The sequence below is a fragment of the Chelonoidis abingdonii genome, chromosome 10 (assembly GCF_003597395.2).
Source record: "Chelonoidis abingdonii isolate Lonesome George chromosome 10, CheloAbing_2.0, whole genome shotgun sequence".
NCBI lineage: Eukaryota > Metazoa > Chordata > Testudines > Testudinidae > Chelonoidis > Chelonoidis abingdonii.
Genome location: NC_133778.1, coordinates 60,043,416 through 60,069,648, shown reverse-complemented (window position 1 = coordinate 60,069,648; position 26,233 = coordinate 60,043,416). Strand labels below are relative to the sequence as shown.

At 36.2% G+C, this 26,233-nt stretch overlaps 1 protein-coding gene across 1 annotated transcript in view; it reads right to left on the bottom strand.

The window, feature by feature from the left end:
• Positions 1 to 5,460: 5,460 nt before the first annotated feature.
• The window catches only part of LRP1B (LDL receptor related protein 1B), a 1,355,016-nt gene continuing 1,334,243 nt past the window's right edge, over positions 5,461 to 26,233 (bottom strand). Inside the window, 5 exon segments of the mRNA XM_075069829.1 lie at positions 5,461 to 7,256; positions 10,940 to 11,038; positions 12,134 to 12,278; positions 15,266 to 15,356; positions 17,344 to 17,420. Of these exon segments, the coding sequence (XP_074925930.1) occupies positions 7,116 to 7,256; positions 10,940 to 11,038; positions 12,134 to 12,278; positions 15,266 to 15,356; positions 17,344 to 17,420 (553 nt within the window). The 3' untranslated portion in view covers positions 5,461 to 7,115.

The following is a 26,233-nucleotide window of genomic DNA, read 5'->3' as shown; positions in this document are numbered from 1 at the left end:
TTTGGAGTCTGTAAGGATTTTGGAGATCTGCAGAGATGTAAGTCCCAGACTGTTTAGAAACAGCAGCTTGTGCCTCCACTGGCCCTGCCCCGATGGCAGCAGAACATCCAATGGAGATATGCCGCCATTAGCACATTCCCCTGTGCTGTGCATCAGCATAGAGAAAGACTTAGACTTAGGTAATACTTAGGTAGTTTAAGTTATCAGTTTCAGTCTATTACTTTTAATTAAATAATTCCCTCTTCTGGGTTTCACAGCCTTCTGCCTGCAATGAGGGTGTATTTGATCTGTTGTGTGAGAATACAATTCAAATGATCCAACCAGTGGACCAAATCTGGTGATGAATCCTGGTCACGTGCCACCAGAGACACACTGCATATATGCTAAAACATCCATCATACCAACTCAGTTTAAAAGTATGAAAAGATTTTAAAGTACGAAACAAGAGAAGTTCACAACAAACATGTCTGTAGTCATACCTGATTCAGCTTGTTATAGCCATGGCAACAAATATTTCCTGCTTGTTTAAAGATGCCCAAGTCCTGCTCTATAGTGAGCCGGAATTGAGATGTACAGGTGAGTACCTTGCCACGTAGATGAGGAAGTGTTGAATAGAAGTTAGAAAGGCAATGTTTCTGCTTCAGTCCGGAGCGCTGATTATTGTCTTTGGATGAACACAAATGCTTCCTGTCACATTGAATGAGGTCAAGAATGAGAAGACTATGCTTTAATTCCATATATATATAATGAAATTTAATAGGCTGGGCATGTCTCTTCCTTTACAGTCCAGGCAACCTGTAAAAAAGTGAACTGTGCAGTCAGTTAGAATTGACAGGGAAAGGATAATGTAATAAATACCTTAACTCTCAGTACAGGACATTATTATTTTAATGTCTGCTGCTAGTCAAAGAGCTGATAATGCGTACAGAGAATGACACATTATGAAAGCATGCTTATAGCAGTGTTTTCAACAAAAAAGAGAAATGATAAACACTTAGATCTTGTATCAAGCTTAAGATTGTCACAATGTATTTGTCAGATGCAGTAATTTAAGAATGACAGTATAATTCCTAATTTTTTAAAATTGAAAGCGTGACCACATTTATATTTTACTATTTCAAAATGTGTTTATGACAGACATATGCTTCTTTTCTTGCTTCATTAATATACTCAGTTTTCAAGGAATTTTTTAAACGTAATTATACATTTCAATTTAATGTTCTTGATAAGACCCCAATCCTATTTTTAAAGCAGAATTTATGTAAACTCTAGGCTACTATACTTTCAAGATCATTTTGTTCATCTTTGAAATTACTGCTTTTGGATAAACAAAACTCTTCCAACAGGTCAAAAACATGAAAATTCAGGTCAGCAAGAGAAAAAAAAAAAGGTTTTTTTTGCCACATAATTAGTAGTTCTTTTCCCTGAGGAAATCCAATCACAGATGACCAGATTGGATTAACCCAATCAGGACTACTCAGAGATATGGTAATGTTTTCAGTCCTAGGGTGGTCATTAATTTATAACAAATAACAGCACATGATGAGAGACAAGGTGTGTGAGGTAAAATCTTTTATTGGACCAACTTCTACCGGTGAATGAGACAAGCTTTTGAGTTTACACAGAGCTCTTCTTCAGGTCGCTCTGTGTAAGCACAAAAGCTTGTGTCGCTCACCAAGTCCACTGCAAGCTATTACCTCACATGTACAACAACACTGCATAGTACATGATTACAGCAGTTATGCAGTTTGACAGATATTCTTAAACTTGTGCAGATGATATTTACATAGGGCCCATGTGCAACTTTAACAGTCCAGTGAGTTTCAATCTTGGAAGCACTGAGTCAAGAGCTGCACTAAATATATAGCAGTGAGGCCAGAAATTGTTGGTGTCCTGTCGGTCCTTCACACTTCACAGTGGGAACGATGAACTTTAATCCATATTTCCTGTCCAGCCCTTCAAAACATGACAACACGCTTTATCTGTTGCTGCTGTACTAGGAGATTGCTTTTGGTTCTACCATTTGTGGTGTTCTAATGACCTTGCCTATTTAATCATAACTGGGAGTCAAGTGACGTTTATGGGACACAAATTTTAATTAGCCTTCAAATTAATAGTGAGGGTACTTTGTCTAGAGTTCCTTTGATTGTGATAATTAATTGGCTGTCATAGGCCAGCCTCCTGTCTTGCAGAGACCATTGAACAGCTTATTTTCAAATATTTATAAAGATGTTTTAGTACACATGACTGAAAGCTACATTAATATTTTAATTTCAAGTAGAATAACCTCATTGTCAAATAAAACAGAGGGTGTTGTAAGTCAAAGAAGGCTTAAATTAAGCAGTTTTTGAAATGTTGTATTTCATTCTTGTCCATGAAAAAAATAAAAAAAAGTTACCTCCCTTCAGTACATGAAACAAGATAAAGCAAAGGGCGACAGAATAATTAATCAAATGGAAGTGCTATCCAAGAAAATACAAGTAAGAGGAACAAATTGTTTTGACTCCTAGGACTTTAAAGAAGATCAGAATAGTTAGATTTCTTCAGAATAATCATCCTACAATCACTTAAATATTAATTTTCATGCTAACACAAAATGTAAACTAAAATTGTGCTTTGCTTTTAAAAAACATTCTGGTTGTAAGTAATTTTCAAGTGCCTAGTCAAAAATCATACAATCATATTCTGAAAGACAGGCAGAGACATTGCATCTTTAAACTACCAATCACCTCTCTGGCACTATGAGAGCTGGGACATAATTGTCAAAATTTTCTCTAAAAAACTGACTCAAAAGTAGTGTGAAATCCATAGCATAAATATTTGACATGACATTTATCATTCCAGATCTGCAGTTGGCCAAAAAGTTAAAAAAAATCACCAAAAATGTATTTAAAAATATTGCAAAATTAAAGAAATTATTTGAGGATTTAAATAATAAAATGATAATAATTCCTATGAATGGAAATATATGTGGACCAGAAGGGAGCTCAAAAAATTGAGTACAACCCAATTATGCACTGTATTCACTGACAGCCACCGGATGAGGATAGAATACACTTGTGTGTTAGAATCCTGTTAACATATCTCTCAGCGACACCATCGTAGTTAAGCCTCACCAAGAGAATGAAAAACTCAAATTGAAGTATAGTAGGGAAAGGCAACCTATGGCACGTGTGCCAAAGGTGGCACGCGAGCTGATTTTCAGCAGCACTCACACTGCCCGGGTCCTGGTCACCAGTCCGGGGGGCTCTGCATTTTAATTTAATTTTAATGAAGTTTCTTAAACATTTTAAAAACCTTATTTACTTTACATACAACAGTAATTTAGTTATACATTATAGACTTATAGAAAGAGATCTTCTAAAAACATAAAAATGTATTACTGGCACGTGAAACCTTAAATTCGAGTGAATAAATGAAGACTCGGCACACCACTTCTGAAAGGTTGCCGACCCCTGAAGTTAGCTATCAGCAAAGATAATGGGTGAAATCCTGGCACCGTTGAAGTCAGTGGGAGTTTTGTCACTGGCTCCAACAGGGCCAGTATTTCACCAGGAGTCTCCCTCAGAGTTTTGAGGATGCCATTGTCTCTTTCATTGAAACCTCTGAAGTCCCTAGGGAGTTAGACGAGAACTAAGTACAAATAGGTAGCGTGCTTATTTAACTCTTGTTTATTTTTATGTTATAAACTACAGAATGAAAGTTTGGTGCTGCACTGTAACATGAAACATGTAGTTCTTCTTCAAGGGTTTATCCACATGAATTCCACTTCTAGTGTGCATGCACCCCAAGTAACGGAGATTGGAATTCTTTTCAAAAGGTGTGTCCATAGGTTCAGCCCTCTTGGTATAGCTGAGTGTATAAAGGATGGAGCGGATGTATTTGCCATCCAGTTCCCTCTTACCAATGGCATAGTTCTTGAATGTGTATATAACTTGATTCCACCTCCCACCACTTGTGTATAGTTTGTAGTTCCTTACACTTCATTGCAAATGGATAGTAAATATTTGCCTTAAAATTTGCTAGTTGCTGGTACAATACAATTTCTCATTTTCTGTCATGAATCACATATAGTAAAAGCTCCTAAAATCGTATGCATAATGCACAGAATCAGTAGTTACGTCTCATAGAAGCATTTAACAACAGTCAGGGCTTAGCAAATGTGGAGATTTTAAGAATACGTTTTGGTAACATCCAATACTAAAAATAATTTCCTGCCCCAATAAATATATAGACCAAATGATTTTAGTGTAGATTAATATATACACTATGAGCAACATTCTCATCCCTTTGCCTGCCATGCCTATATCCTGAGCTGCTTTGGCAGCTGGAAAATTTAGGAATTTCACTTCTGTAAAGGGAATCCCAAGGTGACCCTGAAGGTTTAGCAGGGGGCATGACTGGGGTGCCACTGCACTCTGGTGATCTATGGTGGCTGACAAGTCCCATTGGGGGATTTGTTACAGCCGGATACAACTTGGAAAATTCCTGAAATTGTTCTAAGTTGCATTAAGATGCAGCTGGCCCCAAACTCAAGAGGATGTAAAGGTAGTCTACATCCATCTTTGCCACTCTGCTCTTAGCTGAGGATCTGGTTTAAAGTCTTTCTTCCAGGCACAGGGCCAAATTCTGATTTGCGTTACAACAGAATAAATCTGGAATATCAACTAAAGTCAACTGAGCAGGCATCCCTCATGAAATGAATAAAGTTACTATTTTATAGTGGTGTAAACAAGATCAGAATCTGTCTCATTATGTGCAGAAACATTGGGTACTCTATCGGCTAAGCTGAATTAGATCACTATTAGAGAGATGTTTTCACTTGCAAATTTATGTTACATGGACACCCACCAATAGAAATTTGGTTGAGTCTGCCTTTCGATAAGACTAGCAATCATATCTATGGAAACAGCAGCTCATGTTCCACAGCAGAAACACTGATGCAAAAGTCTAGGGCCAAATCCTGGTCCCATTGACTTCAATAGGAGCAGGACTGAGCACTTTAGACTGATATTCATCAGAAATTTTTTGCTTACTGACATTCACCGGATGATATTTACACATCTTAAATTTTACCTGAATATACATATTTCTTCAATGATTCTATAAAAGAAAAAGTAGGGTTTAAAATGTTCAGTGAAATAAAATATATGGACACACGCCTTCTGAGTTATTAACACTTATACACCATTGCAGAACCTTTAAGATAGAGGTTTTATAATGAGCAGAAACTGTCTGGCTTTTTTAACTGAACTTAACCATTTTACTTCCTGCATAATATATTTTCTTACTTCTCTTTAATTTCCTTTCCTTGTGGTTTTTATATTGCCTGTATAACTGTATGTCCTAACTTTGAAAATTACCCAACACAATGAATTAAATATGTAGAACTTCATTTAAATAAGTCAGTCAACAATTTTTTTATAAAGTATTTCACACTTCATTGTAGAAACATAGGCAAAATGACTATTATAACCAAAATGAAAAATACTGTTCAATTTAAAAAATGTACTTAAACAAGAACCTGAAAAAGTTTATGATATGCATAACATCGTTTCAAGCAAATCTGCACTAATATTACATAAATCAAGAGTTTATAAAGGCCTCAATATGGCAAAGTTTAGAAATAGGTAGTATGCATGCACATAGTACAACAAAAATCTTTTATAAAACAGCAGGGTTTTTTTGTAATACTTGTACAAAGGGAATAAAGAGCAACCACAAACATATTTAATCTGTTAGGTTAATATATTATGACAGGTAAAAGTCAATCATGTTTAGCAGAGGAACAAAAAGCCCTCCACAGTACGTGTGTACATCAGTATATTGTGCCTTTAAAGTTATGTATAAAATATTTCAGTTCTTTTTACAACTTAAAGAAATCGTACTACTTATTTCTGTCAAAATTCAAAAAGGCAAGTGGAATTTTTTTTTTGTTTTTATTCTTCACAACTACATAAAATAAACCAGTACCAGAGAAAGTACTGGAAACCAATTACATTGATACTCTCCACTTTTGATAATGGGGTTTTGACATTTTACCCAAAAATATTAAAATTAATTCACAATTGGTCTGAAATACGTTTCAGTAATATATAATATCGATCAGCGGTATCATAGACTATCATCATTAGTATAAACTGCTATTTTTGAATTTAATGTATCTGGGCAAGGATGATTTTTTTTCTTACTGGGTAAATCAGAATACTGTTATCAATGAGTGTGCTTACATTTTATTTTTGTTCTACTGCTTGGTGTGTGATAAGGGATTGATCATCCACAAATATTGCATGTGATTGAGTGAATAAACATATAATACATGTGTAGGCAATGCCCTCTTGTGCTCTAGGGTGGCTACTGTACTACAGGACTGCTGGAATTCATAGGCCTTCTCCCACAGCAAGTAAGGTCTTTCAACTTTCAAGATGTATTTCCATGGTCTATAAGGTTTTACTAAATACAAGGTTGTTTACATGGTATATATGTTTAGTATATCATGTACAATCACTGAATTTCTGAAACACTCATTTGTGTTCATGCAGATCACTAGATGTTTTGATTCCGTAGTCTTGTTTACTTCTTGGCAACCTAACACTAAATTTAAAAGCAAGTTATGTTTGATTTGTGAAGAAAAGTGATCTATTTTTAACAGGATCTGGAGTGAAATTCTAATGGGCACAAAGAGAGTAGACCATTCAATCATTCTTCCACCATTTAAAACAAACAAATTTACACACTGTACTACAGTTTTCAGACTATATAATCAAAAGGTGCAGATATCATCTTCATTGATTAAGTAGAACCAAAAAAGTTCATACAAAATAGATTGCTCGTATTCACACTACAAACAAATGTTGTTTTTAATTTTAACAAATTCAAAGGTGTATCAGCAGCATTGTTGTAAATTGTACTGTAGTGCAGTTTCTTTTTCATAAAAATATGTTACAAATGGTCAGTCAAAAGTCATCAGCAAAAGAAAAACCCAGAAAACAATCAACCAAACAAAAAAACAGAGGTAAAAGCTGATGCCAAAACAATTATAATACTGTTGGGTACATAGAAAAGTAATCCTTATACTTTATACATTTATACAGAGTATAAAAGGTAACAGAAGATTATGCCACAGTCTCCCTTATCCCAATATCTGTTTTCTTTGGAAGGAGTTCTTTTCTTTCATCAACACTTGCTAATGAGTTTCGACAGTTTTGCCCATCCATATATAACTTTGCATACACTGGATTGGAGTAATTCGTTGGCTGTGGAAAAAAGATAAATATGCAGTATGCGATTTAGATTAACAACTATTTTTATTAATGAAAATTGTATTGTTAAAACAAAGGGAGAACAGACATACATAAAAGCATAATGGAACATGTTTAATGTTTACCTGAGCTTCTGTAAATCTTACCAGGAAGTTAAGATCTGTAGGAATGACCACCCTGCACCTTTAAGGGGGGCGGGGGAAAGAAGGGAAATGAGAGTGGGTATTTAGCTGGCAGGCCAAATGAAGGGAACTGTGTTTTATGGCTGGAGGAGTGGGGGGGAAGGGAGAGATGAAAACTGCTGCAAAAGGGTCACTGACTCATCCCCTGGGAACGCAGGGTTTAAATAGGGCAGTTCTGTGCCTGAAGCCTGCCTTTTACATGAAGCAAGAGGGAACACAGTACTTCAGCACAGCATTGCTCCACGTGGAAACAGAAGAGTAAGAAATTGGGAAAGGGAGTAATTCCCCCCTTCCTCTGGTCCGGGTAGGGAAAAGCAGGCATGAAAGAGTAATTCCACAAGTGGAGGAGGATATGGCTAGCTAGGCAGCTCTACTTGCTGGTGCTTCCATGTGGCGGATGTCCAGTGCAGGTACTCCATACAGTGACCGGATAAATGGCTTGGAATAGGACTTAAAAAGAGGTGTTCCTTAAGGGAACGAATGGGAGACAGTGGGGACTCTGACGATTAGTACCGCAGGGAACCAAACCCCCATTCTTATAGCCCACTTTAACCCTCCCATGAGGGGAGTGTCTGGTAAGATTTGCTGGAGAGACCTGAATGGAAAAGAGGGGGAGCTGGTGAAAGCCCCATGGGTAATTACAGAATAAACATGGAGTTGCCTGCACCGTACACTTTTATCTGCTGGGTAGTCCCAGACACCTTATAATAAAATTGTAGCCTGATTATACCCATGTCAAATGTCTCCTGTCCTTCTTTCGGTACAGCCAGACAATCTGTAACCAACAGACTCCATATACCACCTGCCCACATTTTGGAAAACCAAGTATACAGTACAATTTGACCAAATTTGCTAATCATATCGTAACTTAAATAAGAGATCATAACTGTTATTGTAGTATCTGTAAATATAAAAGTAATTTCTCAATATCAATAATTTTGCTAGTTTATGGACTGAACCAAAGTCCAGGTCAACGGGATGTAAACGTGCTTAAGTCCATCCCTATTCTGCAAAGCACTTAAGTATATATGCTATGTTTTCAAACAAGCACCTTTGTGCTTTCTCACAGGCTATCACTCCTGCATGGGAGACAGTGCCTAAAAATATCTGCAAAATTACCACAGTGTTAGGCTTAGAAGGGTTAGATTTTTATTGGCAAATGTTGTCACCATACATGCATAAACAGATAAAAAAATATTTCCATAGATCACTGAAAATTACAGATGGGCAAACTAAAAAAAGTGCTGCTTGAAAACTTACTGGATTTGATTTAAGGATATTTACTTTGAGTATTTTGATATGTGATGTTGAACATTTATGTTGTAATGGTTATAAAGCTTTAACTTTTTGAATCACATTTTATTGCCATTAAACAATAATTGTCCAAAAGCCCCCTTATAATTTCTCACAACTGTGAAAATGTAAATTGATAAAAATAGGAAAAATGCTTAAACCCCCATACTTTTGGCAACTAAATGGATAAAACTAAAAAAGCTTAAAAATTTGATATTATCTGTTGAAATTGTTTGTTTTTTACAAAATCTAATTCTGCCAAGTCTACTCATTATCTAGCTTCAAATCTCTCCTCAAAACCCTCCTTTGCCATGATGCCTATAAACAGCTTGACAGTGGTCAGGCTGCTCGTGAGCTGTGACCACTCCCAATCACCAATATTGTCTCATTTTTGCCTTGTACTCCCCTAGCCATCTGTATCAGATATCTTTTGTCTTTTACTTAGATGGTAGGCTCCTGGAGGCAAGGACCAGCTTTTTGTTCTATGTTTGTACAGCACCTAGCACAGTGAGGTCCTGGTCCATGCCTAGGGCTCCTAGGTGCTCTGGAAATACAAAGAACACATGATAAAAATACTGAACTACCACTACAAATATGGAAGTGTGTAAGTTGTGGGTGTGAACTTGCTCTTTTATGACCCATTATGGCTCAGTTATCTCAACAAAGGCCTTTGCTATCCCATCTGATTTCTCAACTTTGTGAGGAAGGGTGCCTAATTCCTCACAGATCACAATGTTTCCTGTTCTCTGTAGCACCTAGACTTGTATTACTTAGCTTGCTCCACTGCCCTTTTGCCCAACAAGAGAGAGCAAAGGTTTAAAATCCTCATTTCTCTGTACCCCCTAGTCAAATAAGAAGCCAGGATTTCCCATGGCCTGGCTCACTGCAGCAATCATAGTAACTTAGATTAGCCAGGAGCTGCTTATCTTGCCATTACAAATAATTATCTAACTGTCTAGTGTTCTACACTTCCCTGTCACACAGAAAGAGGTAAGTCACATTGAAAAGAACAAAACAAAAAACTCCTACTTCTATATTAATGGAACATAAATATATTACCAGCTGCTGTAGTAATTTCTAGGGGCAAAATCTACCTTCAATTATACCTGTGCAATCCCAATGACCAGAGATCTTCACTTCCCCAGTAATGACTACAGGAGTTCCAGATGACACAGAAATGTAGTTTTTGTTTAAATTGATAGTTTTCATTTGATTGCCAATACCACAAATAAAATAAGAATCATACTTAGCATTTATATTGTCTCATCTGGAAATATCAAAGTACAGTATAAACAATACCTTAATACCTGTATGAGGTAAATATTATTATTATTATGCAGTGGAGAAAAGTGATGTACAGAAAAGTAAAGTGATTTGAGTGATTTGACTAAAGTAATTTCAGTCAATCTCAGGGCTGGAATTATACTCTTGTTCTCCTATCCATGAGTCATGTTGCCTCCTCTGGACAATATTGTGTTTTTTAAAGCAGACCAAATAAACTGAATTTCAGTTACATCAAAAACACATTACGATCATACAGTAATGCAAATGAGACAAGGATGAACACATATTTTTTCTTATATGAAGGTGAATCAAGCATATGAATGTCCTTCTCTTTTAATTGTTTTAAATTTTTTAATAATCTTTTAAAGATATTGTGCTATATTATATACAAACTCTGGTTTACTGAAACAAAGCTAAATATTTTGTTAACTTAGCTGTCATTTGCAATAAACTTGATTGAAATTTAAACAATCCATTAATAACTTGTAAAGATTTACAGAAATTGTTCAACTTAATGCATATCAAATTCCCCTTAAAATAATAGGACAGAATTTCATTTACTTTTGAATCTTATTTCACTGTGATAAGTTGCATTAAATGCCTATCACTATCTGGTATTTTTGTGTTTGGTTTCATTTTTATATAGCTTTACAAAAGGTATAACTTACTTATGTTTATAAAATAAAGCAATATATTTTCAATTTTACATTTTAGATCATGCTATCATGACAAGTAAAGATGAAATAGATATGTAGAGGCACTTGTAATAACAAATAGAAATTTTATTTCTGTTTGTAAATAATTTCTTACTAATGAAAAACACGAACAAAAATGGTGCTATTCTAACATAATGTGCAAACTTTGCTCAGAGAGGGGATGTGATGGAATGAGCATGGGAAGTGAATGATCATTTCTCACCCCTGCAGTTAGTGGTCCTTTCAAATCAGAGTTTAGGTAGATTGGCGATGCTGTGTGGGGAAGCTTGAATGCAGTGGACCCTCCCCTTATATATCTAGCCTGCGTATAAACAGAGTATTTTAGTTTCTGTGCTAATAATAATGAATTTTCCATTTGCAGGTTGACATATTGTTTAATAAGCAGTGCTCTGATTAAAAACAACACCTAGTCTTCTACAATAAAAATTGGCTTTAAAACTTTAACTACAAGCTTGCTTTAGTTTGGATTATTCTTATTATTCAGCACGAGATCAGCACAGCATTTTCTGTCAAATATTACATTCAGGCTTAATCAGTCATGATACAGTTATTCAACTTGCCTAAGAGCCAGTGGATATACTTTATATTCAGCTTCCCTGTGGTATGCTGCACATTGACTGGGTGACAATGTGGTGACATTCATAGAGCTAACAGTAAGCCAGTTATTGCTTTGTCAAATGTGCCATAGAATGATAGCTGCCCCATACGATGCATCTGATTACTGATAGCTCTAAGAAAGTTATTGCACCATTACCCTATCCATCCAATGTCACATCACTTAGAATTTCTACCATTGAAGAGCAGTGCTCCTAGAAATGACATAACAGAGAGTAAAATGATAATGTTCTTTTTTGATGTAGTACATCTATTCTACCAGGCCTCTGAATGGCTTATGTTTTTGGAAGTAACCATGATTTTCAACAAACTAGGCTCAGATTTACAAATGCAACATCTTGACATTTGCAAGGCATAAGAGCTAGTAAATACATAACATAGTGTATCATTCAGTAGGTCCACAAAATATCTGGAATTTAGATAAAGAAGATTTAAATAATGATCTTGTACTTCAGTTTGTTCAAAAGGGTCTCTGATACAGCCTCTCTCAATTTTCAGTTCAGTTTTAGTTTAACATCTAGAAAAAAAACAGAGCACCGCAAAAGAATATCCATCAATAAATATTGGGGTGCAAAACAGTAAATGCATAATATCTGTAATGTTTTCACTAAATAAACTTTACTTGACTCATGTTCACCATACAGCATTAATAGACAAACCAAAATACATGCCATTATAAATAAGTCTTCATTTGAGAGAAAAATCACACAAATTAGATTTAAAGCTATTCATTTCAACACATAAAATAAACCCTATTTTGCCATTGTAAAAACAATGTTACCTTTTCTGGATTTATTGTGAAATCTGGATCTAAAAATCCCCCTTCATTGTGATCATGGCCCAGCTCATACATATTGTATGATGGATTACCAATTTCTACATTGATTCCTCCATTTATCATTGGTTGTCTTCGGATAGTTTTTGTCCTAGAATACATAAACAAAGGGAACTAGTATTTTCAAGTCACTCCAAGGATGATACCTACCACAAATATTATTTAACAGCTAAATATCTCAGAAAAATAACGGAGCCTTGCCTAGAGGGTCTATCAGGAAATCAAAGGGATGGTGAAATTTTTGCTCCAAACGAAGTGGCACTTTGAGCACCTGTGCAGCTGGGGCACATTGGGGAAGTTGCCTGTTACTACTCTTCTAAGTGGGCTTGTTGTGTGGATTCATGCAATGCCCTGGGCCACTTGTTGTGGCCCTGACGTTCCCCCTCAGTATGGTCAAATTCACCCTAGTTCCCAGGGAAAGCTTCATAAATTCATTACAAGATTTTTTCAGCGATTAAAAGAAGGCAGAGTCCATCAGTGCACAGTTTCCTCTGCTTTTGACTCTTGAGGAACACAAGAGGAGTGATAATGTTTCTATCTTTCCTGGTACAGTTAGCGGAGTCATCTGCTTGCTTATTTGGGGGCAGCTTCAGGTGCACTTACCTTGGGAAAAACTAAGGTATGGCTTCATTATGGAAGTTATGTGTCTGTCAAAACTTAACTGGCTGGAGTCCCTATTGTTAGTTATTGAAAAGCTTTGCTCGAGTATCCCAAACATAGGTGCAAAGTGAGAGACGGCAGGCTAAACTTTTAAATTGGTTTATATCTGGGGGAACATCTTTAAAATTGAGTACAGATCTGAGGTTCTCCAATGGGTGAATCCAATTATGTTCGTTGGTAAGGAAATAAGTGAGTGATTTTTTAGCTGCAGGAGTTGAAAGCCCTGGTTTAGAGATGTCATTTTTAGACAGGAGACTCTACTGAATTGTGACAGAACAATGGGAATGGGACTTAGGGGCTGATAATGGTTGAGTTATCTTTTCTAAGTTAAGGAAACACTTCATTATCTTAAATCCAAGCTGACATGTGAGAGTGTCTTTCTATTTCCCCAAAACATAGTGGAACAGAAAAATCCACTTCCAGGAAGATTTTTAAAACATGTATCTTATTGTACTGTTTAGCTGTTAAACAATAGTGTCTCTTAAGACTTTTAGGTCTCTCTTCAACAGGGAAGAAAAGTTAAGCAAACATTTTCAAATAAAAAAATTAAATTAGGAAGAGGTATTTTAAGGTATTAATTTTAGCCAAACTAGTTTCTCTATCACTATTTAAACTCGGGGGTTTAGCCTAAACACTTACAGCAATTGATGTCACACAAATCATTAGATAGCTATGCATTTCAATTCATTTCTAGAATTGTTGCTTTCATGCTTCTCATTGTATCTCAGCTCATCATCAGATAGATCACAGAAGTTGCAGACAGAGGCCCAAATTTTCAAAAGTGGTCACTGATTTTGGCCCTTCAATTTTTGGATGCCCAGTTGGAGACATGTAGGCTCTGATTTTGAAAGATGCTGAGCGTTTGAACCACTTATTGTTTTCAGGTAGAGTTATGGCACCGCAACACTTCTGAAAAATAGGCCCAATGTGTCTCAATCTGAGAAATTAAGATCAACGTCCACATTTGAAAATGTGGGCTTAAAAGTGGGCCTATCAGTTTAACTGTCTATATTTGCACCATCTTACTAAATACTGGATCCTTTAAAACAGGCATATAATATATGATGATAAAAAGAACAATTTGTTTTAGTGTTCAATTATTTTCCTGTGAGTGCTAATGAAATTTTAAACCCACAAACTTAAAATTGAAAGAAAAAGGATTCAAATCAGTCTATCAAGAGAAAGTTGTAAGGTGGTCAACAGGTACATCTTCATATGCATTAGGTAAACAATCATATACTGGCTTACTGTTCTCCACTGATTAATGTGTACAATACTTTCATTTTTTTCTTTCATATAACATTAATGTTTTAAGTGTTAAGAAAAATATGAGAGAAACAAGGTAAGTGATGTAAAAAGAAAATATGGTTTTTTATTATTTTACATGAAGTAGATTGGTTTCTAGCAGATAATTCTGATTGTTTCACTCACGGAGATTTATGTTATTCAACTTAGAAGATACTATATGTAATTATTTATTTCTTTACAGCTCTCTGTCAGAACTATCTGCTATGTAAGTTTTGTTGATGAGGAAAAAGCCTGGTATTGTCCAAATATACAAAAGCATCTAAATCTGAAAATCTTTTGACATGAGGTGCAAACCAGAAATAAACCATTGTAAAAAATGAAGACGTAACCTTTGCAAAAACACACGGTTTATTAGAAAGGGCAATTTTATTTAAGTTTGATTCTTAACTTTTCATCCACATATGTGTTCCTGTTATAGGGAATGTGTCTAGTCTCTAGGATTTACATTTGAAAATACTCAACAAGAATTTCATGTTAAGTTTTGGGGAAAAATATATAGCTATTAATGTTACCTGGGCTAAGGATGAGTTTGTGAATCTTTAAATTTCTAGTATGTTAACATATTCTATTATATTTTTTAAGTTGATTACACTTCCACTATAACATATTATGTAAAATCACAATATTAATCAAATGTAAGTGAATTAGAGTAAGCTATATTTAGAAGAAAGTTCTTTAGGGCCTGATCCTGCAAACATTTACACACGAGTAATTCTGTTCACTCAGAGAGTTTAAGGCCAGAAGTGACTACCAGATCATCTAGTCTGACCTCCTGTATAGACCACCAGCACTACCCAGCACTCACACACTAAACCCAACAACCGAAATTAGACCAAAATACACAGGAGTTAATGAGACTAATTATATGAGTACAATTATTCACTTGTGTAGAGTCCTTGCAGGGTTGGGCTCACAAACTATAAGGCCTCTGGGGAAGGAATTGTATATTCTGATGTTTCTGTGCAGCACCTAGCACATTTTTATATGAGATAAGTGTCTGATGTTTGTGATACAGCTTCTAGACATTAAAATATTTGTGTTTCTCCCCATTTCTAATTTTTCTTTTTTAGTCCACACATAATTTAAGCACAGTAATATGAAATGACTTACCTTCGTTTTCTTTTACAGAGAAGTAGACCAATTACCAGAGTAGTGATCAAAGTCACCAAGAGAACAAGAGGAACAATGATTGCAATGCTTCCTGCAGCAGAGAAATAATGTTGAATACACTAGTTAAAGTCTAACAATTTCCATACTAGGTAAAGTTGCTAAAAACAAAACTAAAAGGTATAGTTTAGTTTACCCTTCTAATAAGAGGACAGTGATTGGAAGGTTAAATATTGACAATGAAAAAGGCAACACAGGTGTTGTTACATATATTCTGAATGTTTTCATCCATGATACCTGCATTTCAAAACTCTGTGCTTGCTATTTAGCAAACAAAGAAAAAATTGTTATAAACACTTTTGGATTACAGATACTATTGCAATGAAAGTATCCCTTCAAGCCTATTATTACACTTTACGCACTCTCATTGTGAAGGTCACACATTTTCTTTAAAATTTCAACACATCCCTTGTAAAAAGATAAAATATTATAGGCAATATATTTTGTTTATATTTGTAAAAACGCTGAAGTTCTCTGAGTAGCTCTCCCGCATATTAAAAATCACAATATCAACAAAGAACTTCCCATTATGCCCTTGAATTCTACCTGGAAGATTATTGAAAGCCAGGGTAGATCACAGAGCATTAATTCAATGTATTTCTTGAGGACCATTCTTCACTAGCTTCAGCTTCTGTATGGTCCCCAAGAAAATGGCATTACAGCAATCTAATCGTGAGAGCCAAAGGCATGGACAATTGTGGCAAGGCACACATTGGAGAGAAAAGGTTACACTCTTCCCAGGCAGCTACTACCTTGGCTTCCAGGATCAATGTAGGATCTAACAGCACATCAGAGTTGAGCAATTGTTTTACAATGGCATATGTGCTCCCTCAGTAAGAGGTGCTAATATAAGTTCTACCAATTTTTCTTCCCCCAATTAGCATTATTTGTGTTGTCTAGACTGAGTTGCAGTCAGCTACTTGCTCATTTAAATGGTGAACAATTAGTTCTACTGCTCCCGCTGGATTCGTTGTAACACAGATGTAAAACTGGGTGTCACCCGCATACTGAAAACATTGCAGCTCATTTCTTCAGTTTAAGGGCTTGTCTTTGTGAATATTTAGTTTGTGGGAAGCTTGTGAGTGAATCTACCCTGCAGTACACCCTGCAGGGAGAGGGATAGCTCAATGGTTTGAGCATTGGCCTACTAAACCCAGGGTTGTGAGCCCAATCCTTGGGCGGGGGGGCATTTAGGGATGTGGGGCAAAAAAAAAATATAGTTGGGGATTAGTCCTGCTTTAAGCAGGAGGTTGGACTAGATGACCCCTGAGGTCTCTTCCAACCCTGATAGTCTATGATTCCATGCATTAATTTTTCACATGGACTCGGTTGATGCTCATTAGCCATTTGTTAGGGTGCTTTGATCTATGCCATTTGAAATGGGAGCAGATTAAAGTGCACTAACAAACTTTTGGACACAGCAGCAGGGTCTACATGGACAGTTAGCATGTGGCAGGCTAGTGTGGGGTAAATTAACACCCCTCCACACCTGCTGCAAACTAAATGTGCATGTAGACAAGCTCTTGAGTGCCAATATTATTGTAATACTATTTTCTTCTGCTTAATCTGCGTGTGTATTAATTTTATTTAAAGGAAAAATTCTCACTTGCAGGATGATTATCATGGTATGTAAATTACACCATTGTGCAGGAAGAACAAATGCAAAGCCTATGAACCTTATTTTGTGGCTTTAAGTGCGACTTCAGTGGTCATAAGTCTTGTGCTGAGTCTCTCCACAGGAATGAATTTCACCAAGTATTTGTCATTTGATACTGCTTTTTCTAAGAAAAATTCATGCTGGATTTAAAGAAGTGGGCATATAAGGAATGCCATAGTTTGACAGTAATCCAAAATGTTTTATGTCAATCAAAGATGAGAAATAAGAGCAAAATCCTTGCCATTAAAATAAAGTAATTTGCAGCACATCACTTCATATGCTCACATACTAAAATATCACCAGTTTATCGTTTTCAAATTTAACAATATTTTACAAGCTGTAGTAATTAATCTGAAGCACTTACTTGTACTGATATTGTCAGACTTGCTGCTCTTGGGAGCTGGCCTCTCGCACTGTGTGCCTGACCAGTTGGCTGAACATCTAAAAGGATCCAATTAAGATGGTAAAATTAATGGATGACAGCTGTTAACACGGTAACCTATTAAAGAGACCACCAACACCTTCTCAAAAGGTACAAACGATAAGAGCCATTTTACAAAATGAACAAAAAGCTTTAGGTAAAGCGGTCCTCAGTATTCTGGCACAACATTGGGAACATTCTTCATAGTATTTTTACCTTGTTTTCTTCCTTTACTATTTTACAAACTGTAGGTTTGAATTGCAAACATTATTATTAATTATTATTACTGAATTTTTAAACATGCAGTCATTTTATGAAATTGTAAATGTTACACAATTATAATAAAAGCCAAACACAAATGTATGTAAAGGTCTATTATACCAGTGACTATTAACATTACCATTCATACACTTGGAACTATTTTCATTTGGTTTTTAGTAATATCTTTAATATGTTATAGCAGGACTTCCACAATTTGTTTTTATTAATTTCGGTATCATGCCACCAAATGTTGGAACTTTTCAAATAACTGATATAAATAACAATATTAATAATTGTTAAATTATATTATTTCTAGATGCACAGCCAACAAGAGACAGAGATAAGTTACTTTACAAAATGAAGACTTATTTGATTTCATGCCATGCTCAACTGCAATTCTCTGGCAGTTTTCCATATTTCCTTTTCAACCTGAATTGGATAGTTGCATTTGGTAAGATCACTAACCTAGACTTGTGTCTGTTACCTGACTGGGTCCCTGTTCCAGCAAACCACTTAAGCATTTATTTTCCTTCAAGAACACGAGTAGTTCCACTGACTTCAATGAGTATATAAGGTATATAAGTATATCATTGCTGGAATGTAAGACCTACTGGCTGAGGCCTGTAAGATTTTAGTTTAGCCATACAAGGCCATAGGCTTAAGAACGCTTGACATGACTAAGTGACCTAGAAATAACCCAATGCCAGTAAGGTCAAAAGATTACTGTAAAAGATGTGCTAATAGGTAATGCTACAAAAAACTACATTGCACTAAACAACAAGGTATTGTCCAAGATCATGAGACATCTGGTTGTAATATCATGGAATGTCCTGTCCTGATGAAGGATACATGTTGTGCATAGATGTTAATAAGAGGAACTAAACAACCTATAAAAAATTAGGCACCCCAAAATTCACAGGGTGTGGAAGTATAGATAAGGAAAAGAAGATTGAAATCCCCATGCATATGCATAAGGTGTTAAGTGTGGTCAGAATATAAAAGAGGTTCCTTGGTTGGGTAAAAGTGGGAAGACCCCATGGGACAGCGCCACAAGAAACCCCAGCAGGACCCACCCCTCTATCAGTGATTGTCTATTGACGAGTTCATTGCCCCCTAGAATATCATCGAGGATGTGAATGGGACTAGTCTTAGCCATAGCACTTTTTTTTTGGTAGGATTTCTATATGCAGAGGTAATCGTATTGTTTTAATAAAACTTGTAGTACATATAAGACTTTGTACTTGTGATCGTGTCTGTGGTCATTATCCTTGGACTTCATGTATTCCCGGAGTCTCCAAATTTGAGAAAAGCACCAAAGGTGATTTTCACTCTGTTGAGCTTGAAATTGTAGCCACAGGAACTGAACCCATGGTAATTTTGAATACAAAATTACTTAATGCAATCTAAATAATGGCAGATATGAGATTTCTCACTATATGTAGATGGAATATAAAAATCCACTAATCTTTGGTGTTAACCCAAAAAAGGTGTCCCAACTTGCCTCTGAGATTTGTGTTTTCAGTGAACAGCCTTGCAAATATCCTTTAAAAGCTGATTCAGTAAAACAATTGATTTTTATAGCCTTATAAAATCATTTATAAATTTTAACATTAATATTATAAAATATTCATTACAGATTAATTCTGTAATATTTTAAAAATATTTTTGAACTGTTTATAAATATAAGTATAAATGCATTAAAATATACTGAGGAATTTGGCTTACAACCATTAACTGGAGTACTACTTTAAGAACTGTTTTCCCTTCACTAACCATTGCTATATGCTACTTACTGAGAATTAAATATAAAGATAAATTTCTCAGTTACCAGTGTGTTAAAAACTAATTTAACCAGCTTGCCCAGTGATATTGGCCCATGATACTAAAATACTTTGGAAAAATACAAAATGCAATGGGTCAAATTGTGCAGAAGCCCAGGAGCACAATTGGATGTTGCCTCTTGAGCACTGAGGGAATTAGCAGCATTTTGTCTTTGTGCGTTCACTGAGGAGAACGACAATAGCCTCCCTGTTCCTTTTCCCCACCCCAGAACATAGGGCACCTGCATAGTGCAATTCAAAATTTAGGGCTATAGTTTTAAAGTGCTTCACACATTAAGATAAAAATTTAAGCTGATCATGATTTTTACTCCACTACAACATGTTCTACAGATGCAGCCACTAGACTGGTTGCACAGATGATATTTATTAACATATTCATTAATTTGTTAATTAATGCTTCAAAAACCTTTCGCGCAATGGAAAAGGTGCAACATGCTGGTAGTTATGGCTCTGGTTTGCCCTCACAGTTAAAAATGGTCATAACGAATTTAAAGTTCTTGCCTTCAGCGAAAGGGTTAGTTGAATTAATATCAGAAAATAGGCTGCACAATAACATATGCAATTAATTTTAAAACTCAAATCAACTAGCATTTTCATTATTGTCTGCCATCATCTTAGCATATTCTAAAAGCACACATTACTTTATGATTCTATCATAAAAGAGATGTACACTCCATTTTGTTTGTATTTGTGTCACTCTTTATAAATCCCCTTTTGAGCCATTATATCAAATGGAAATTATTATTCTTCCAGCCTACCTTACAAAATTACTGCTTAGGTGTTTGCCACTTCACAGGATCACCTTTCAATGCATGATTACAAATGAAGTATTTCTAGTCTCTTTACAGAAACATAAATCTTCATAGTTTATTTATGCTGCAACAATCAGAACTGTTATCGTCAGACAATCTTAGAATGAAAGTCTTTGTATTTCTTACCAATGGTTTTGAAACATTTCTGCATTTCTGTTGAGGAATACTGCAGCATGTGGTTTAAACTTGCTGAGATGCAATTTTTGAAAGGCTACAGCTGGCTCCAACTACAATATTTGAAGGGAAAATATTTCTTTAAGAGTTGGACAGAAACTTAAATTGGCGCCCAGCTCCTTAGAATGGGAATCTCAAATGTCTCTGTTTTGGAAATGGTACCATTTGAAAATTAACCGAGAAGATATGTCCTTAAAGGATGTGACAAGCTGGAAAAGGAAGTAGAATTAGTGAAGATTCACTATCAAGACATGACAGTGAAATATTACAGGAAACTTTTGCAAGAATGTATGGGCCTCAGAAAATCTCCCAAAGAGTCACTAATCACTGAGACATTGAAGTTATTGTCTGTACTAAATATAGGGATATACTGCTATATCTCAGATACTGCAGTGTGATAATTGCTGATCTGTGTTGACTTTATAACATGTCCAACTTCAATGTTGAGGAAAATGGTACTGGTTTATAAAGACATAGATTAAGAGAGCTTTTAACTAGCTTTCTTGGATATAAGGTACTCTTAAGGAAAATGCTGCACAATAGGAACAATCATTGGATTAATAATTCTCCTTGAGGTACAGATGATAACAAACATGTTAATCACTAATAGACATTTTGGTGCTACGAAAGACATAATGCTTACACCCAGACTGCTCGGTATCTAACATGGGTATTGGGTTTATTTGGAGCAATTCTCCAGAGCTTCTGACTGGACAAATAAGGAGGCACAAAAAGAAGTGGGACCTACTGGACCACATAATGCCATAGGGCGTAACATTAATATTTTGAATGAGCAAGAATTATCAAGACAGACAGTAACAGTACCTAACTAGACCCCCAAACAAATACAGCTTGAAAGCAATGATGAGCCTGAGTTAAAGGCTCTAGAGTGGGATTAGGGCTGTGGGTGTCGCTCTTTGCAAACCTCAAGTCCAAATGTTCAGTCCCATGACAGAGTATACCCACAACCCCAACAGCTACTACTTCTCACAGGGTTCCAGCTGATGTGCTGAGAGTGTGTGCGTTTTTTTGCTTTAAGTCACACATGGATATGCATTATCAAACAATTGAAAAGCTGAATTTTGGGACTCCAGCCCAATTATTATCAAAACTTCTATTAACATCCCTGCTGCAAATTTCATACCACTAAAATTAAAACTACTTTCAAGCTGGGAGAGAAGTCCTTGGTTTACTTTTATTATTTGTATTGTGATAGTATCCAGAAGCCCAAGTCAAATTGAGGAACCCATTGTGATAGATACTGTACCAGCGCATATGATAACATGGTTCCTGCACCAAAAATTTTATTAAAAAAATTGTCTTCTAATATACAGAATCCATACTTGATACGCTTGAACTGACAATGCCAGTGCTCACAGATACTGCAGTGTTGGTGAACATACAGCTTGCAAGGAGTTGGAAGATGCAGTGAGAGCTAACCAACAATTAACGTATGGTCTGAATTTGCTGGTGCTTTGCTATTGAGAAATTTCTGACAAGAATGGGGTGTATTTATTTCATGGCACATCCACTTTTTAAAATCCAGGTCCAGCGATAGTTGTTAAGATGCCTAAGGCAGGGCCCCATAACAAGCCCTCAGAAGCACACAATATCCAGCATCTTTCTGAAGATCCTGTTGAAGCCGTGAAATACAAACAGTTAACTGTGAATTGCATATGTAACCTTGGTACCCTCTCAGACAATGTGGAGATCTCCTTAGTGATAAATGTAATGCCGTATCACATATTGCTGCTGGAATAATCAGGTGGTCGCATAAGAAACCTTGGCTTTCCAAAAAGGCCTTTCCTATATTAGTGAAAAAGGCAGAAGCATGCAATCAGGAAAATATCCAAGAACGTAAAGAGCTAAAAGACATTTTCCTGGCAATGGCAAAATATGATCATAAGGTTTATGTCCGACATATGTAGGTTCTCCGGCCGACAAAGCAGATGAGAGCTCAAAGAACACCAACTGCATCCTGCCTACAAACCATCACAAGCATGGATGGTAGCCATAAAGAGCCTTCTAACATCCTTGTGATAAAACCAGATGGCTCTCCCTGCTAACTGATGGATGAGGTCCTGGACAAATGGAAAACACTTTATGAAAATGTGTTGAACTGTGGACCTACTGAAAACTGTCTAGAGCTACGTGACCTAGAAAACCATACAGCAGTAGAACCAGAGGTGAACACTAATTCTCCATCACCTGAGGAAGTACAAAAAACCATCCAAAAGTTATGGAATGGACATGCTAATGGACCTGATGGTATTCCACCTGAACTGCTCAAAAGTGAATTAAACCAGTGAGCACTGGCATACATCAACTGTTCTTAAAAGCATGGGCATCTGGCAAACAGAGTTTAAATGGATGCAGCAAAGTGGATGTTCTTTAATACATGGATCTTGCCATCTTCTGCATGGTGTCACCACAAAATGTGTGTGGTCTGCACCAAATTCTGAGCATGAAATGGTTTGATATTGTGAAAAAATGTCACAATCTCTCAGAGATGTTGCCTTCCTTCAGTCACTCATTATATTAAAAAATGGCATTGCATGCTATTTGGCCAGGTCACCAGGATGGACAAAAACACCACAGCTAACCTTGCTCTCCAACTCTCCATCCAACGCATGAAGGCGTGCACACCTTGATCATAACTGACACTGCTTGTGGGCCACCTGAAACTCACGGATTCTCAGGATTGAGCCAGATCTGGGAACTTCACTACACAATGTCTGGTGCAACACCATCAACCGTATTCAGTCTGTGTGTTTGATGATGGTCACTGAGGCAGATCTGATAGAAACTCCTGGACCAAGGCTCTCCTTATATAGATTGAGGCAGCTATATTTACTCACAGATAATCTTCCAAAGATGCAACATAACTTTCTAACAATTAGAAGTATTAGATAATACTCAGTAATATTTCATTGTTCTCATATCTAACGAGGATAGTTTGACATCTTTAGAATGTGAGGATATAGGACTAAATCATGGAAGTGAGATGTGTGCTAGTTAACATGAAATGCTAATGCTACTTTAGGAAGGACTTCCAGCCCTATATGAAGGACCGCATCATCTGAGGAAAAACTAAGTATACGGTTCTTTAAATGGATTGTGCCTGCAGTTTGCAAACCACCACAAATGGCACCTCCAGAGATAAAAATGGCACCTTCAGAAATAAAGAAATGGAAGCTCTCTTCATGGATCCATAGTTAAGTTTAAGTTGAATTTTGTACTTAAACCAGGGATTCACCCACTTAGTTACACATAAGGAATAGAGTATATCCACCAAAAATGAAAGCTCTTACTCTAGGCACAGACAGAATTGTCTCAAAATGTAAAAGTAAAAAAATGCTATTTTAATAAGTTTCACACACTGTGTCAGACCAATTTTTGGTCCTGAATGATCTCTATAATGAATAACACAGACTCTCATATATCTACAACTCTCTGAAATCTGGTTCATTAGCTACATTTAAGAATGTTACTGCTTCTAATTCTTGGGAAAAATGGGAATCAAGCCTTTTAGGAAGATGGTGGGCACCTCTGCTGGGCACAGAGAGGGGAAAACTGGAATGCGTGTGTGCAGGGGAATGTGGATTTCAGGAGCTAAAGGAACTGGTGAGTACAATCTGGCTACTTTGATCAGTTACCATGTATTGGTGAGTCTGGCCCTTAGATTTAAGGTAGATACTCTTATGTTTTCTAACTAGTAGAAATATCATATGGTACTATTCACTTCACAGGGTTTTTGAGTGTGACATTTTAATAATTAAAAGAGGAATTTCCAAATAAAATCTACTTTAAAATGAAGTAAATGTTGAGTATATATCCATAACTTAAGGGTAAAAATATCACAGGGATGTTGCAGTGATAAAAAACAAAAACAAAAAACAAGCATTACAAACCCACGAACAACTGACTTACAGATAGAAGAAATCCAAACATGTTAAGTCATGGAAATGCACATTTGAGGCATCCAAACACATTTAACTGTACCCTGTAGTGACACCCTGGGGAAAAATGAAAAAAAAAATCTACTATGTCTTTAAAAACCTTTAACCTAATCTCTGACTCTGAACACCAATATGCATGAATCATAATTGTATGGTTATTGCACAGCGTTAATTGAAAGACAGATAAAGCTTGAGGCATGACTTGATCTCTTTCATATGAAGTAAGAAAACAGAGGGAAAAACACACCAATATTGGTGAAGGTCAAGAAACCTTCAGGTAAGAAGCTGTTCAATGGTACCAAAAATTGGCAAAATGTGCATCAATATCTAACACCACTGGTGAATCTACCTTAATTAGCTAATACAACAAAAGAATCAGAATTCTCTATACTGGGACAGGGCATGCATGGACATTGGTAAGTGCCTGTCTGCTGCTTACAGTGGTAAAAGAAATAAATGGTAGAGCATGGAAGTACCCCAGTGTATCCTGCAATCCATAAGTTTCAAACTCATGTGCTGAGGGTGCCGGGATCACCAAGCCTGGAAGCCATGCAGAAAATGTTCAAAGACCAACATATCTTTTTTCCTTTGCCAATATCATCTCTCCCTTGCACTATAACTTTTTACAACACCAACTGAATTATTTAAGTTTCTAAGGTATTTTGGTTTGGGATACAGTTTAAAAAATAAACCTCACAGAATATACAATTACATTTTATTGATCTCCTTCAAATTGAAAGTGTTCATACTAAAGTAGTTTAGTTTCAACTGAACAGGAAAGATTCTGTGTGAACTAGAATGCTACCTGTGAAAGTCTCAATGTAATTATAATTAGGTAGCCCATTAACTGTACCCTATGGAGTTACATTTACTGTAAAATATTTAACAAATCTGTTCTTCTCTGTCACTTTATTGGCCTACCATAGTTTAGAACTGCCTTTTAGTTTCATTTAGTCCTCTCTATGCTATATTGGTAGCTCTCACTCAATTCAACATTAATTTCAGAAAATGCAATCAGTGCGCTAGTTGTAAAACAGGCCTATGATTTTTAAAAATGCCCTCTTTGACAGGATTTCTGCCATAGTTATGAACTCCTCTTCCGAACATACAGTACATTTACGTAGAGAGATTTACTGTGACTGAGAAAGCAGTGTAACAGAACAGAGATAACAAGAGAGGTATAGCACTGTAAGGAATATAAGCCGGAGAAAAGTTCTTCTATCTTGATTATTGCAATTTCTTCCTTTTTGGTATCCCTAACAGACACATTGTCCACTTCTAATCAAATGAAAATACAGCTCTGAAGGCCGTTTTTGCTCATTGCTGTGATTGCATCAGTTTCCTCTTTGAATCACTCCACTCATTTCCCCTGTTTCAGTCAAAGTTTAAGTTTCTCGTCCACACTTTTAAGGCATTTCACAGCTTTGTCTGTCCCTATGTGTCCACTATTATCACTTATTTTGTCACTCCTTCTCCCTTTCTCTGCTTCAGCAATGGCACAAGCACCATCTCCCACACCTGTCAGCTTCTCCCACACTCATCTTCAAGCTATCTTTGTGCACGGAATGCCCCTTTAATTAATCAAAGCCAATACTCTTTCAAATCTGTTCTCAAGACCCCCACCTCTGCTGTGACCCCTACCAGAAATCAACCCACAAATGATGGCTTGGTTATACATCATTAGTGTAAGGATGATTTTAATATTTAAAATTAACTATGCAAAAAACATCATTTGTAATGGTCAAGAACTTTAAAGTTTTGCAATAACTAACCAATATAACCATAT